We start from the raw sequence: 17164 nt of genomic DNA on the forward strand, positions 1-17164 counted from the left end.
TGGTACGACTCTCAGTCCCGCTCCTGCATGTGACGCTCTGAATTATATGATTATAGATGCTGGTGGTGACATCCTGCATTTGTGAATATGAAGATGCTCAGCATTTATTTTTTTTATTTTTTTGCTGCCAGCTGCCAAACGCTATCATGCTTTCTTTTAATTCTCCAGTGACAGTCAGCATCTTTTGCCGCTGAACAGAGACAATCCGCTATCAAGTTCCAGCTAGCAATATCGTTATCTTTGCATTCGTCTTCTCCCACCCTCCCACCCCTTGTCTTCCCTCCCTCCCTCCCTCTCCTCTCTCATCCGTGATCCTCAGAGCTAGTCAAAAATCCAGCTCTAGAGGCTGGAATAGCAGGGGGAAAGAGGGGAGGCTGGAACAGCTGAAGTGTGCACTGTAATTTCATATTTGTGCCAGCCTAAATAAGTAGATCATTGGGTGTAGAGACTGCCTCTTTTTTCTCTCTTTTTTTTCGTAAGTAAGTAGAGACACACTGCACCATTTCCTGATTCAGTGAGCTCTAGAGGGCTGCTGGCTGTGTGCGGCAGGGGAGGTGCTAGAGCTGATCAAGCAGCGTAATTTTATACATTACTGAATCAGTGCAGGAAAAAGCTGGAGGGACAAAGCGTCAGCTCATCTTTGGACTGCATCGTGAAATCCTCCCGCTTTCTCCTCTAGCCATGCTCTGAGAGATCCGTTTCATTTCCCTCACACCCACCCACCCACCCCTCTCTCTTTTTTTCCTTTCCTGCTTCCCACTCCTCTTTTTCTCAGTATTTTCCCTCCTCTCCCTCCTCGTGTGAACGATAAAGTGGTCTGATGATGGCCCTCGTTATGGAACCTATTAGCAAGTGGATGCCCAAACAAGTAGTGGATTGGATGAAAGGTAAGAGTATTTCTATATTGCAATCTGCCTCTCTCTCTCTCTCCTCTCCCCGCTGGCCTTTCATAACCTGCGCTTTAGGCATGATATGTGTATTGCACAGAGTTCTCTCAGTTTTGAAGATCGGTATGCTGTCTCATGCAAGCGAGTTGACTGAGAAAGAGGCACGACTGAATGGAGACAGGCTGTTTTTGGTGTGTGTGTGTGTGTGTGTGTGTGTTTAATTTGACACTCCAAGTGCCACTGGAACCTCTTGGCTGAGAGCTGATTGCATGTGTGAGCACAAACCCTGGCGGGACTGTAGAATGTGCCCGTGCTCTAAGAAGCAGAAGACACCTCCCTCTCCCCATTTAGCCATTGCACAGTGTAATGATCTTATGCCTGGCTGTCTTTAAAAAATGCCCTGATTATCTCTGATGTGTTCAGAACAGGTGACTTGATGCAGTAGCTTGCAGCACTAGTGTGTGTGTGTGAGAGAGAGAATTCAAGCACAGAGCTAGTGATGGGAGAATGACACCCTTGATTCCTGAGCCATGTACAGGTTGCTTAGAGTCTGGGCTCCCCAGCTTTGCTTGTAGCTTCTCTGTATTTTGTATCGTGCATCCTCCATGACAATCTCCCCACAACCCGCCCCAGCACTGTGGACAGTGCAACCCCTGCCATATATGGAGAGTACAAAGAGGGAGCAGGAAGAGACACCTGAGAAGAACCTTGCAGGAGAAACTCTTCAGGATAACTTGGCAGGAATTATGGATTCCACATACACGCACCCACACCATGCATTGTACAGTCACTACCACCATACAAGCCCGTTTTCTATCTGGAAACTCAGTCTATGGTATCAGTAGGCATTAATTGGGACAGGAGGCATTGAAGTACTTTTCTGAAGCTCGTTTCTTTTTTCCTGAGTAAGAATGGGGGTGCAAGCAATAGTATGTATCTGTGGAGGCCTATGTTGTGAGAAAGGGCTGGCCTTAAAGAGCAAGCTAAGTACTCACATTTTCTGCTTTACAAAATGAACTCTGGTGAAACATTTTCTTTGTGATGTAGGGATAAACGGTAACAAGCAATATACTTCTATTTATATATGCATATGCAATACACAGGCCTTCATTATAGTGCTCTCTCTCTCTGTGTGTGTGCATATCTGCATATTGAAGGGCTATCACCTTTTCCTTTTAAAATTCCTTTACTATTAAACCAGACATTGGTTTTAATTTGTGTGCAATTAATATAGCCCTGATCTCCAAAAGGTGCATTGTATGTACAAAATATGATACACAATATAATTCAGCTCAATATATGGCCCAAGTTGGAGTCCAAAACTGCTTATCTTGCATGACATAATTCTACATGGTTATGCATAGGGACATTTTTTTGAGTTGGGTGGAATATACTCCCTGCTTCTACTCTGCACAACTGCTACTATTCATACGCACAACAGTTTTGTGCAACTCTTCTTGCCAGCAGAATAGTATGTGTTGTGCTGTTACACACTTGTACCCTCAACATAAGCCATCGTATGGGTGGGTAACATCTGAAGAATTCAAAAACTTGGCTTCTCAAGAATCCATTTCTTGACCCTCATGGAGGGGGTCATTATTCCAATATGGCTCAACCAGGAAAAGTCTTGAAATTAAAAAGGTCTTGGGACACCACTGAAATAGAGCACTGGTGTCTAAGAGGGAAGAATCCTACTGTTTAGATAGCTTTGTTACTGTATTCAAAGGTTTTGTGGGTGCAGTGAAAATGTTACATTTCCAAAACGCAGGTGATATGATGGAATGGGTCACAACACCACTGGAGGCAGTTTTTAAAAATAAATAAATAAAAATTAATAAAAGTACTTGTTGCTGGATTCCAGATAGATCTTGGTTTTAGATTTACAACATAGCTGGGAAAGAAAATCCACCACCAGTGGAATGAGCACTTTTCTCATCCTCTAAGTGTGCAAACAGTTTTTTGGAACAACAAATAAGGACACAACTCTTACTTATCCCAAACACAGGATTTAATCAGACAAAGTAATCATTATGATAGCAGGGTTCCTGTGCTTGGATGCAGATTGTGCCAAATTTATGTGATGCAGGAGGAATTTGGGTGTGGAAAATGCTGTGCAGGAGGGTGCTGAGATCCTGCCTGTCAACTCTTTTCCTTCCAGCTCCAAACCTGCTCCCCCTATTCTCCGAGTCAAAGTTGCAGCAGGAGAAAAATGTGTAGGGGGAACTCTCTCTCTCTCTCTCTCTCTCTCTCTCTCTCTCTCTCTCTCTTTCTCTCTCTCTGTGTGTGTGTGTGTGTGTGTGTAAGTAAGGATTAAATAGCCCCCTTCCCCACCACTTCATTAAAAATTAGCAGTTTACCAGTTTTAACACATGGGTCTACCACCATCGTGTCAAGTTTGACCCTAAGTTGCTTGCTAAAACATGCTGTGGTGTGCTTATAGATCTTCTGTGTCTTTATCTCTTTGCACATCATGATATAACAAATGCAAGGGGATTCCTTGTAGCATTATGGGCTATTATTTCAAAATGAAATTTTGCATGATGAAACTGGAGCATGTGTAGCAGCAGACAGGACTTTCCTTCAATAGGGGGCTTTCTGAGTGCAGACAGACATGTAGGCTTCATTTACACACACAAAAGCCCCCTATTGCTCTTGCTACCAACAGAGGATTAGATTTTTCCTTTAGCATTTGCTCCATACCAATGAACAGATATAATAACATGAGCTATGCAGCCAAACAGGAGAAAAAGGTTCATTAAATATTATCTTGCAGCTAAAATGTTAAGTGTGGCCACTTGAGGACTTGCCCAAATTAGGGCAGAGCTGAAGCTGCTTGTCATATTTTGCATGAGGCTCAAAAATTGCTCTCAGTAGCATTGTCTTGTAGCCAAAACTGATTGGTTGTGCTGACCCGCCTGACTTTATTTAGAGGTGTCTGGCAATGCCATCACTATGTTAAGACACAGCATCATAATAACTTCCCATTTACTACGCAATACCAGATTGAGGGCATCACCCATATGACTCAGGAAGGAAGGAAGAGGAAGCAGCAGCAGCCAAACAGTACCCAGAAAAGTGTAAATATTTGCAGAATCTGAGCCTTGTTTTCATTGGGGGGGGGGTGCTACTCTGCCAAAATTGCTAGTTTTCTGAAAATCAAAACTGGTGAATATTCTATGGAGCTCAGTGCAGATGTGTACATTTGTTTTTCTCTATCGCAATCTTACTCCAAGGAAGCAAATGAGTCTGACAGTATTTAGGATTCAGATTTGACATGACACTCCTCTGTGGGACTTTCTTTGATGCAGCACCCAGGATGCCCTTGTTCTGGGAAATATGTTTAGCTTCTTCTTTATAGTCTTCCCATGGATATCTGCAGACTCTTCTGTTTCAGGAGGCTGATCCCACCACCCCACACCCCCTTTGCTTCTTTCAGGATAGCTTAGTTACAGAACACCTGCTTTGCCTGGCAGAATGGAGGGATAGGGGAGAAATCTGATTCTGTTCTCATTTCAGTATGAACTTAACTAGTTTGCTCTTTAAAAATAAATTTTTTTAAAAAAAAACCCCAAACCGAAACATCCACCATTAGAAATTTGCACTTTTCTGAGTTTTGCACTGCACTTATTCCACCAAGCAATGTGTAGAACAATCTGTATATTGAGGAACTAGCATATAAAATCCATTATACATTTGCAAAGGTGTGCATATTAGGTAAAACTGCACACAAAAATGCACATCTTAGAAGAAATTGCACTAAAATGCTGGTTTATTTTCATAACACACACACACACACACACACACACACACACACACACACACTGATGTGGAATTTTAGAGAACTGAGCTAAATGCAGGAAAAATGAGGAACATATCCAGTTTAAAAAAGGAGCCAGTGGCAGGGGGTGGAAATGTGGTGCTTTTCTGTCTGAGATCCTGGAGCGCTATTGTTAGAGTAGACAAGGGTACTTCAACCTTGCAACTCCAGGTGTTGCTGAACTACAACTCCCACCATCCCCAGGCATTTTAGCCAATGGTAAGGGATGATGGAAGTTGCACTCCAACAACATCTGGGGGCCCAAGGTAGAAGAGCATTGCAGTAGACAACACTGGGCTAGAGAGACAAGTGGTCTGTCCTGGTATTAAGGCAGCTTACAATGTTCCTCCTCAGTGTAGGTTTGTTTGCTTTTTTATTTTATTTACTGCTTTATCTTTCATTGTGTTTTTTTAAACTGCTGTATTGTATATATTGCTTTTAAATTTATGATGTTAGCTGCCCTGAGCATTTTGCTCTGGAGTGGAAAGGTAGGATAATAGATAATTGCCAACATAAATAAAATGCCTGTGTGTATGGCTGCTGTTAAAAGGCATGGAAAACAGGGCTAGTGGAAGAGAGAAAGGAAAGTTGTCAATCCATGTCCACTCGTATTGTGTGCACCTCTGAGGGGTCCGTGGCTTATAGAGCACCACTGGCTTATAGAGCAAAGTGGTGGTGGTGGTAAGGTAAAAAAGGTAAAGGTACAGGCCCCCTGACAGTTGCACCCCCCTCCCCAACTAATTCAACTTCTACATTTTGCAAACCTGCTCAGATAGTCAAATGATGAGGTGTCCTCGTTTCTCTCTGTTGAGACTTCATTCAGGTTAGAATTAACTAGTGTGAACTCATTCAGCTTTCCAAAATGTATGTCTCCTTGCAGTGCATTCTACTTATAGTAGAGACCCATCTTTGCACTCTCATTGTCTCTTTGAATCCTAGTCCAGTGAGCAGTTCGAGCTTTGTTCAGCTTGCAAGTCTAATCCATGGGTAGCCAAACTAAGGCTCGTGGGCCGGATGCAGCCCTATCACCTTCTCAATCCAGCCCACGAACAGTCCAGGAATCAGCATGTTTTTACATGAGTAGAATGTGTCCTTTTATTTAAAATGCATCTCTGGGTTATTTGTGGGGCCTGCCTGGTGTTTTTACCTGAGTAGAATGTGTGCTTTTATTTAATATGCACCTCTGGGTTATTTGTGGGGCGTAGGAATTCGTTCATTTATTTATTTATTCAAAATATAGCAGTCCAGCCACCCACAAGGTCTGAGGTGCAGTGGACAGGCCCCCCGCTGAAAAAGTTTGCTAACCCCTGGCGACTCTAATCTGTCATTCAAAGTTTGAAAAGTTAAGACTTTGAACCTGGGGCAGCTTGATGGGACCATGTGTCACAGGTCCAGAAAGCATTGCATTGGCTGCCAATTCAAGATGTAAGTACTAACAAAGCCCTTGGGGTCCAAGTACCCCCCAAAAGCATGTTCTCCAATATCAACCATCTCAGACCCTATTATCAGCAGCAAGGCTTTGTTGGTGGTGGTGCTGCCCAGTTGGCCCTGACCTGCAAAAGGAGTTTTAAAGTGGTGGTTCCCCATTTGTGGGATGTCCTCCCTTGTAAGTGCATCTCCCCACCCCCCTTTCAGGAAGAATTTTAAACCAGTGTTGTTTCCCTGGGCATTCAATGATTGAACATTTCTGTTCCTAGCACCTTGAAATTATTATCTGTGCAAGTATGTGATTGTGTTTGGTCGGTTTTGGATAAGTTGTTTCATTATTATTTTGTTATTTTATTGCTGGTGTGTTTGCCACTGCCCTGGGCATCTTCAGAAGGGAAGGTGGGATATGAATGCAATAATTTATAAATGCAATAATTAAAACAAGCAAACAAACTGAGATGAAATGTGACATAAACAAGGGATTTCACCAATCACAGGACAGAGGTGGGTGTGGAATCCATGACAAGGTGGCTGCAGATTCACCATGCTGTATTAAAAAATAAGAGATGTTCATCATCATCATCATCATCATCATCATCATCATCAATTTATTAATTACCATTTACACAATTGCCTCAAGGTGATACACAATTAAAAACAGCAAAACAACAACAGTTTAAAACACACACCCACACCCAAAAACAGCTGATACATTTAAAACAAAACTAAAACAATGCAAAATAAGACACTCATAGCAAAGACTTGATATCCAGCTGTGAAAGCCTGTTGGGTGGGGGAAATTGTCTTCAGTTGTTTCGGGAGTGCAGACAGTGTGTACCTGCTGTATCCCAGCAAGAAAGCTATTCCACAGAACAGAGGTAGCCACCCTAAAAGGCCTGCTCCAGATTTCTGCAAAGTGGGCTTCTGAGATCTTTGGAACTTGCTGGAGATAATTAATGTTCACATATAAGCCTATTCCAGGGCAGGAACTGGCAAGAGTTGGCAGCTACATGTCTTGCATATTCATTTCTCTCTCTCTCTCTCTATTTCTCTCTCTATTTCTCTCTCTATTTCTCTCTCTATTTCTCTCTCTATTTCTCTCTCTCTCTCTCTCTCTCTCACACACACACACACACACACACACACCTTCTCAAAGCTTCAGGCCTCCCATAGAGCAGCAGAAGCATCGAAGGGTCTGGCTCCTCAGAGGCACAAAGGACAGCTTAGGTTGCCCATCTTTGCATCATACCCCTGCCCACAATTTATTTATTTTTTAAAAAAAATGCATCGAAAAAAATGCACATGCAGGCTCACATGCACACACACACGAGAGGACACATATCTGCATATACTAATTGGTATGTATACACACCAATGGGCAGTAGATAAATTGAATTGAACTGAACTGATTTTAATTAAAATGTACAGATGCCAAGTTAGAAATGGTTACCATAATTTAGACCTGAACTTGACTTCTTGGACACCCACTGCTAGAAAGAGTAGATCAGGTTGGCCAAGGGTTTGACAGTAAAAGGCAACTTAATATGTTCTCATAACCAGTGTGTCATACATAAGACTCCTGGTTTGAGCCCCATGGCCACTCAATAGAGTATTCTTTCTATTATCCTTTTGATTCCCTGGGCATCTGAGAATCAACAAATAGGGCACATGTACCCTCCTCCCCCATATATCTGTCTTACAAACACACTCTGATTTCCACATTGCAGATGCCCTGCAAAGCTTGCGCGATACTTTGAGAAATTGGGTTTTTCTAAAGGCCCCTTCTATAAAACTTGTTCCTGAGGATTCCAAATAGCTTTGTACTACTGTATATGACTTAAAATGACGGGGAAGTTTCAGCAGGTGCACTTGCAGGAGTGGTTGTGACTTGCACAGGAGGTAGGTATGGGGGACCCAGGGGTTAGCAGAAGTACAAAACTGACTTTGCAGGGGGCGACCCTTAAAATGTGGAGAGGGCAAGAACCCAAAAGCAGCAATGAGAACTTGAACATGTTCAGCGTCCAAGGGATGCTGACTAAGACCCCACCTGCGCAGCTTCCGATTGGCTGCAGGAGCTTCCTGCACTCAAGCGGAAGCTGCATCGGATGTTCGGGTTCTTTCTGAAAAATGTTTGCAAACTGGAACAGTTACTTCCGGGTTTGCGGTGTTTGGGAGCCTATTCGTTTGGGAGCCAAGCTGTTGGACAACCAAGGTACCACTGTACTGGTTTAAACATATGGGGCCTGATTCGTACCTCCCACAACAGCATGCAAATTGAAATTCAGTGAATTGTCATTTGCTAAGGGTGCTGTTGTGATCGGGTTCTGCATTGGGGCTCCTGGGAGGCCTGTGGTTGCCCCTGGTGAGAATAGAACTCTGAACTAGGTGGGCCAGCACAGTGTTTCCTAGGTTCTTAAGATATATTCTGTAGCTGTTCCATTGCATTTGCTGATCATGTGAGACGGCAAAGTGCACTTTGATGTTCCTGTCTGCCCCCGAGGGGGTAGAGGAGTTATAGTCTAACAACCTGCAATTTCCCAATTCCCATTGTGCAGTTTGAGGGAGTATGCTGGCATTTTAGCTTAGAGAGAAATCCCTGCTTGCCGTGCAACCTCGTGAAGAACATAACATGAGCCTGCTGGGTCAGGCCAATGGCCCATCTAGTCCAGCATCCTCTTCCCAAAGTGGCCAACCAGGTGCCTGTGGGAAACCCTAAAGCTGTTCTGTTCCCACCTGAAGTTTCCAGCAACTGGTATTCAGAAGCATAGACTATGGAGGCAGTGCATAGCCATCAAGGCTAATCCACCAATAGTCCTCTCCTCCATGAATCTGCTGAAACCACATGACCATCACTGCCCCCTGTGGGAGTTTAGCTATGTGCTTCAGATAGTAATTGTTCCACAAGGTTTTGCACCTCTATTCAGCAAAACCATAAATTTTCTCGGAAGGGCCATAGCACAATGGCAGAGTCTCTGCTTTTCATGGAGAAAGTCACAGGGTCAGTGACTGGCATCTCCAGGTAAGCCCCCTGCCTCAAACCCAAGAGAGCTGCTGTCAGCCTGTGCAGGCAGTAAAGAGCTAGATGGACCAAGAGTCTGGCTCGGTATAAGGCAGCTTCCTATGCTCATCGCATTTTTATATCTATATAAATACATGCACACAGATGGTAACCGCCCCGCCCCCCCAAATGTTCTTTGCCATCAAGTAGCACTTGAAGTGAAATACTGCAGAATAAAATGACAGTTATCTATTAAACAATGTTTTAAACTGAAACCACTGGAAAATCTGGGCCAAATCAGGCACAGAGTTATATGCATCTTTGTATCTCAGATGCAGGTTTTTCAAAATACAAATAGCAAATGGCATGGTGGTGGAGGGGTCTGATAATCAGCAATATCAGAGCAGTCACAGAGGGGAAATTCTTGCAGCCATTGCAGCAGTTCTGAGGACAACCCTTCTTCTGAAACCATTATTTGCTGCAGGGAGGGGTTGGGAATCCCCCACAATAGACCTCTGGAATTCCAGCCCCTACCCAGATTGTGGCAGCATACTGTCTGCTTTCAGTAATACATTTTTAGGCGTGCTTATTGTTAAATGAAATGTGTAAGTGTTGTTGCTGCATTTATTTTAGAATCACAGTTGCAAAATTTCATTGAGAATTGTGAGCAGCCAATTTTTGTTTTCCATTAGATGTGTTTCTTTTGCAGTCAAGAGAGCACCATATGTGTATAAATGAAGGGTTCTGTGTGTGACATCACAATGTTTCAAGTTAAACAGCAACAAAATCAGTTGTGGTTCTCGGCAGCCTGCAAGGTGATTAAACAGCTGTGTGTGCACGTAAATATATAAGATCAGCTCCTTCTTAAATGCACCTTTTAAAGTAATAGCCTCATATGGAGTCATTTATTCCAAGTCCTGCTGATTGATAGCAGTGTTTTGCCTGCCAAAAGCTCTGGAGGTTCCAGTGATAATGAACGCTCAGCTAGAAATGCCCCATTTCACAAATGCAAAACTCAGTTTCTCACCCTCATTCCTAATTCTACCTCCCCTCCTTTCTCAGCCAGGCTGCAGCCATGAAGAAGAAAAATACAAGCAAATTCAGTTGGTAAATTGATTAACCATGTTGCATTGATTCTTGCTCAGAATAATTACATGTTCTCAGCAGAAGGGTTTTCCTTAGTACGTAATTCCCTGGTTTCAATATGGTTCATAAAAAAGGGGGTAGAAGGATGGGAGGAGCAGGGAGCAAAGATGCTGATGACGTGAATGGGCTTGTTAACATTCACCTCATGCAGCTTCTGGCAATCCCTTGCTCAGTCTCTCTCCTTTGCCTCTCATTAAGTCACTACCTGCTTTGTAGCAATGTGTCATGGAAAGGGAGTCTCCGAGATTTGCAGAACGCAGTGCATAAAAATGGTAATGCACCATGGAATGCCGGACTAGGAATGGGGCAGAAATTCAGTTCACTTCGCATTTTAAAGGGGAACCTACCTGCTTCACTGTTCCCGATTCAATAAGCAAACTGAAACAGAGCCACCCTCCAAAACCTGCACTTTTCTGAATTTTCAAATGCTCTAGCCCAGTGATGTGTACAGAAATGGCGAAGCTGGGGTAGAGTTTGCATTAAAATGCACATACTGGTGAAAATAATGAACACAAATGCTCTGCAAAATAGTGAATATTAGGGGAAAGTGCATACCCAGGACCACAGGAAGCTGCCTTATACTGAGTCAGATTGCTGGTTTGTCTAGCTCAGTATTGTCTACACTGACTGCCAATGGCTCACCATGATTTCAGACAGGAGTCGTTAACTGGAGATGCTGGGGTTTGAACTTGGGATCTTCTGCATGCAAGGCAGTTGCTCCATCATTGAGCTATGGCCCTTCCCCAGGCATATACTGTATTAGGAGAAATGCTGGTGAATTTCCATGAGGTCTGTCTATCTGTCTATCTATCTATCTATCTATCTATCTATCTATCTATCTATCTATCTATCATCTATCTATCTATCTTGCAAACCACTCTTGCAAACCACTCCTTGGAAAAAAGGAGATTCTGGGAGAAACCAAAATTGACATACCGGTATTTGCCCCTTCCTACACCAGAGCACATTATACCATATTCTCGCCAAGCGGCTTTCTACCTGTTATTAGTTATTAGGGGACCCTAATAACTAATAGTAATGTTATTACTAATAGTAATGTTATTAGGGGACCCAGGTGGCGCTGTGGGTTAAACTGCAGAGTCTAGGGCTTGCTGATCAGAAGGTCGGCGGTTCGAATCCCTGCAGCGGGGTGAGCTCCCGTTGCTCGGTCCCAGCTCCTGCCCACCTAGCAGTTCGAAAGCACATCAAAGTGCAAGTAGATAAATAGGAACCGCTCCGGCGGGAAGGTAAACGGCGTTTCCATGCGCTGCTCTGGTTCGCCAGAAGCAGCTTTGTCATGCTGGCCACATGACCCGGAAGCTGTCTGCTGACAAACGCTGGCTCCCTCGGCCTATAGAGCGAGATGAGCGCCGCAACCCTAGAGTCGGACACGACTGGACCTGATGGTCAGGGGCCCCTTTACCTTTAGTTCCTTCCACATTTAATCCTCTCATATGCACTGTGCCGTTTCTGTTTACTGAGAGCATATTCACATGAGATACCTAAAGCAGCTTAATTGTCATTCCCGTTTCCCAAGGAATTCTGGGAATTGTATGCTTTTTGGGGGGGGGAGTGGATGGGTAGGGATATCTTAACAGCAATCATCTCACTGAACTACAATACCCAAGGTTCTCTGGAGGTAATCCCATGACCTATTAAAGTGGTATATTGGTTTTAGACCAGTTGGAGATGATTATCTAAGCCCTTAGCTGCACTGCCCAACATATATTGATGCTAGTAGTGTACCTAGGAGTGAGATAAGCAGTTCCTAATTGCAGATGGTTATCGTGATCCGTTCTCCTGAGATAATTATTCTTTAAATGTGCACTAAAGAAAATTGAATGCACAGTTGACTGGTTAAGATAGGAGCAGAGAGTGACACCTCTGTATAATGAGAACCTGAGAGCTGAACCATACTGGCAGCTTATCAGGTGCCATCTTCTTTTACCTGTGGTTTGTTGGTCTGTTTGAATGTAGTGCCCAACCTCCAAAGGGCTAGGCCTGGACATTGTCGAGCCTGAAACAGAAAATCCAAATGGCAACTCCATCTCTAAAATATAGTAATAAATAAGGCCTCTGGGAGCTCCTGGTGAAAGCAGGCAAGGCTATGAACTCCCCCCCCATAATTACCCATAATGCACTGGCATAGTACAGTGATACCTCGGTTTAAGTACACAATTGGTTCCGGAAGTCTGTACATAACCTGAAGTGTACTTAACCTGAAGCGAACTTTCCCATTGAAAGTAATGGAAAGTGGGTTAATCCGTTCCAGACGGTCCATGGAGTACTTAACCTGAAGTGTACTTAACCTGAAGCGAACTTTCCCATTGAAAGTAATGGAAAGTGGGTTAATCCGTTCCAGACGGTCCATGGAGTACTTAACCTGAAGCGTACTTAACCTGAAGCGAACTTTCCCATTGAAAGTAATGGAAAGTGGATTAATCTGTTCCAGATGGGTCTGCGGAGTACTCAACCTGAAGCGTACTTAACACGAAGTATGAGTGTAATTGGTTCTGGAAGTCCATACTTAACCTGAAGCAAACTTTCCCATTGAAAGTAATGGAAAGTGGATTAATCCGTTCCAGATGGGTCCGCGGAGTACTTAAACTGAAAGTACTCAAACCGAAGCGTACTTAAACCGAGGTATGACTATATTGCTCTAGTCTAGAGCAAGAGTGGGTGCCAAATTCCCTTCTAGACAAGCTTCCGGGGGCCACATGCCCCATGGGTGGGACCAGAGGCAAAAGTGGGTGGGGCAACAAATGCAAATTTTGCCTTTGTACAGCATGCTAGCTTTCACACGCCGTTGCACGGACCTCTCTCAGTTCTCTATCAAGGAAAGCAAGAGTCATTATCAGAGCTCATGGACACATTTCAGCCTGGCACAATCACCAAGAAAAGTGTGAAGCAAGTCTGGTGCAGCATGTAGCTGGGGAGGGTCTGTGCAAGTCTAGCTTAAACATAGGGAACCCTAAGAAGGGAGAGAAGAGACCTTGAGCTGTGAGAGCCTGGACGGCAGACCACGCAGGTACACAGGTGATCTAGCTACATCCCATCATGGTGAGATGTACTGAATTTCTGTGTACATTACAGTGATTATTTTGAATCAGGCATCTATACATATAAGATAGTGTATTCCAATTCCATGCAAATCTGCACCACCTTTTTATCTCTTATTTGGCAATGTGAATGTGGCCATTGGTGATGTGAAAGATGGCAATTACGGTAAAATAAGTATTGCAGCAGTACACCTCAAGACCTTGTGAGAAGGCCTATCTGAAAGTTAAATAAGTCAATTCATGCCCGTGAAAGGTGTCCGGGGCTGTAGCTCATTGGTGAAGAATGTATGTTTCATGCAGGATCTCCGTTTCAATTCCTGGCATCCCCAACTGAAGAAGAGATGGGAACCCAAAGGCCCTCTGTATATTGCTAGGCTACAACTCATCATCCCTGACCGTTGGCTGCACTGGCTGGGGCTGGTGGAAATTGGACTCCAACAACATCTGGCATGCCACAAATCCCGTGTCCCTGATTTAAAGAATCACATAATAAGTGATGGGAAAGATATCTAGCTGATAACTGCCAGAGTTGGCAGTGATGGACTAAATGAAACAATGCAGAAGGCTGTGAATGACTATGGAAGAGAAGGATGCAGACCCTCCAAGTGTCCCTAATTTCCAGGGACAGCCTCAGATTTATAGATGCTGTCCTGGTTTTATGATTTGATCCCAAAATGTCCTGCTTTTCCTTAAGGCGTCCCTAATTTTCATCAGAGATATGTTGGGGGATATGGGGTTATGTGACTCCGAAGCCAATGATACAACCTTTAGACGTCATCTGAAGGCAGCCCTTTTTAGGGGAAGTTGTTTTAATGTTTAATGTTTCATTATGTTTTTTATATATGTTGGAACCTCCCAGAGTGGCCAGGGCAACCCAGTAAGATGGGTGGGGTATAAATAATGTTATTGAATAGGATGCCCCTGTTTTCATCGGAGAAATGTTGGAGGGTATGAGGCTCTCAATGGCTACTAGCCATAGTAAGCTACAGCTGGAGGCAGTAATGCTTCTGTATACCAGTTCCTGGTAACCTCAGGAGGAAGGAGTGCTTTTTTGCGCAAATCCTTGATGGTTTTCCACAAGCATCTGGTTGGTCCTTCTGAGAACAGGATGCTGGACTAGATGGGCCATTGGCCTGATCCAGCAGGCTCTTCTTATGTTCTTACGTTCAGTGTTCCATCAGGGCAGACCAACCCCACAATTTTTTTCTCTGCAAACGTCGTAACCTGGACGCTTAATCAACATTGTCTTATGAGATCATCTGTGAGCAGAGGTGAATTAACCTCCCGTGCTGCAGACAGAGCAAAGAAAATCTTGCACAGGCAGTACTTCGCTTGGTTTTTCTGTCGGCAAGGCTGCTTCTACCCCACCTCCCACTGCTTCCCCCCAAACCTGTGTCTGAATCATAACCAGTACCGTACCTTACAGTAGCACATCTACCTGGTGGGAGAATGTTTTGGCAGGATTATGACAGGCATAGACAGAGGAGCATTCAGCATCTTCAAGCAATACCTGAGCTATTTTTAGGCCTCGTTATTTCCGTGGCAGGGTTTTTAGGAGAGTCTGAGTCTCGGAGGAGGAGCTGGAACCTTACGTTGAGCAGAAACTGCTGGGCTTGTTAACTGTTTTGAAAAAACATATTCCTCCAAAACATCCTTAATGCTTGGTGCTTATAGCTATCAGTGGCAGTGCTTGTGGAAGGATGCAGCCACCCTCCTGCTACCTGCACACCTGCTGATTCCCTAGACAGGGCAGGGGCAGAGGAGGTTGGGGCTGCAGATGCAGAGAAGTGGGAGCACTAGATTGGCAGTTCTCCCACTACAATTGCATAGCCCTAAACTCTCCCCGGGTCCACCCAGGTAAGTAGCACGACAGCTCTGCTGCCATGGTATGTGCCACTCCTGGCAGCTGTTTTCACTCTGGGTGGAGCAAAAATGTCCTTTAAAATCAGGTCTTGGTGTATATGGTAGCATCACATGAAACAGCACATGCACAAAGAAGTTCTTTAGAATGTTAAGAAGCTAACTTCTTAACAGTCCCATTGCTTCCCTATTCTGACTAGCAACAATGCTGCAAGGCATGATTTCCCAACCTGGTGCTCTCCAGATGTTGTTGGCCTTCTAATTCCTATGAACTGCAGCCAGCATAGCCAATGGCAGGGCTCGTGGGAGGTTCAGTGCAACATATCTGCAGGCTACCAGGTTAAGAGAGGTTGCTCTAAGGTCTCAACAGAGGTCTCTCCCAGCCTTAATCCTGTAATTAAGAAGACAGGGGTTGAATCTGGGACAGTCTACATCCAAAGCATCACTGAATTATAAACACTGAACAGTGCAGAGTTGCAATCTGTGTCCCACATCAGGTGCATGTTACATACATACAAATGCCCAACACAGGATCATAGGAAGGTGTCTTGAATCAGACTATTACTACCATTATTACTTATTAAATTTGCATACTGCCTTTATCTGTAGATCTCAGGGCGGTTCACAACATAAAATTACAATATAAGAAACACAGAATACATAACAAAAACAAAAACAAACCAATAATCTCCCCACCTTCCCACAACACATTTAAAGGGGAATCAGATGTCAATCAGCCAAAAGCCTGGTTGAAGAGGTATAATGAAGGCTCCAGCCAAACCTCCCTGGAAGAGCATTCCACAAATGGGGAGCCATTGCAGAAAAAGGCCTGTTGTCATGTTGCCACACTCTGGAAGTCTCGCGAAGGAGCACAAGAAGAAGGGCCTCAGAGAATCATCTCAGGGTCTGGGTGAGTTCATATGGTGAAAGGTGGTCCTTGAGGTATTGCAGTCCTGAGCCGTTTAAGCCTTTATAGGCCAAAATCAGCACTTTGAATCCCAAAGGGAATCAATTGGCAGCCACTGAAAAATGATGATAGGCTGACCCAAAGTCATCCAATGACCTTCAGTGGAGATTTAAACCTGGGTCTCCCCCATTCTTAGATGCTCCTCAGTTCTCAGACAACCCTTCAAAGAGAGGCCTATCATCTGTAATGTAGGATGTATGGCCACCCTCTTCCTAGGCTAAAAAAAGAGAATTAGGAGGGAGTTTGAGTCTGTGCCGTGCTTAAAGAGAAGTTCAATGGTTGACTGGTGAAACTTTAATGACACGGCTGGGACTATGTTCTAGCTCCCCCAAATCTCAGAGTCTTCTCCAAGCTCAAAAGGAAACAAGGATCAGCAGCAACACCCTTTGTTTGATCCCTCCAGATTAGCAAGGCCAGGGATTTATAATTGCTAGGAGCATAGTAATCTTCCCTTGTTTGGTCAACAGGACAGAGCATTTTCCCTGTTACCTAGACCTAACAATTCTGCACTTGCAATACCAGAAAGATGAGGTTCAACAACAGCACACAGTCCAGGCCTCTGTGTTTACTTGTTCCACTGTGTCCAACAAGTCTTACATCTAAGGAAATCTGCAGAGAATTAAAGGCTTACTGTGCAATCTATTTTTTCTAAAGTACATATTGTTGTATGGTTATATTTTATAAGGGATGTGGGTGGCGCTGTGGTCTAAACCACAGAGCCTAGGGCTTGCCGCAGTGACGGGGTGAGCTCCCGTTGTTCGGTCCCAGCTCCTGCCCACCTAACAGTTCGAAAGCACGTCAAGTGCAAGTAGATAAATAGGTACCGCTCTGGTAGGAAGGTAAACAGCATTTCTGTGTGCTGCTCTGGTTTGCTAGAAGCGGCTTAGTCATGCTGGCCACATGACCCAGAAGCTGTCTGCGGACAAACACTGGCTCCCTCAGCCTATAGAGCGAGATGAGTGCTGCAACCCCAGAGTCGTCTGCAACTGGACCTAATGGTCA

The 17164-nt window shown here is 44.2% G+C and overlaps 1 protein-coding gene across 1 annotated transcript in view; it reads left to right on the forward strand.

Moving 5' to 3' along the window:
- The first annotated feature begins 796 nt into the window (after nt 1-796).
- Nucleotides 797-17164, forward strand: part of LOC118084387 (connector enhancer of kinase suppressor of ras 2-like) — a 315789-nt gene continuing 299421 nt past the window's right edge. The window contains exon 1 of the mRNA XM_035113863.2: nt 797-887. Within this exon, the coding sequence (XP_034969754.1) occupies nt 821-887 (67 nt within the window). The 5' untranslated portion in view covers nt 797-820. The remainder of the gene's footprint in view (nt 888-17164) is intronic.

This window comes from Zootoca vivipara, chromosome Z (assembly GCF_963506605.1).
Source record: "Zootoca vivipara chromosome Z, rZooViv1.1, whole genome shotgun sequence".
NCBI lineage: Eukaryota > Metazoa > Chordata > Lepidosauria > Squamata > Lacertidae > Zootoca > Zootoca vivipara.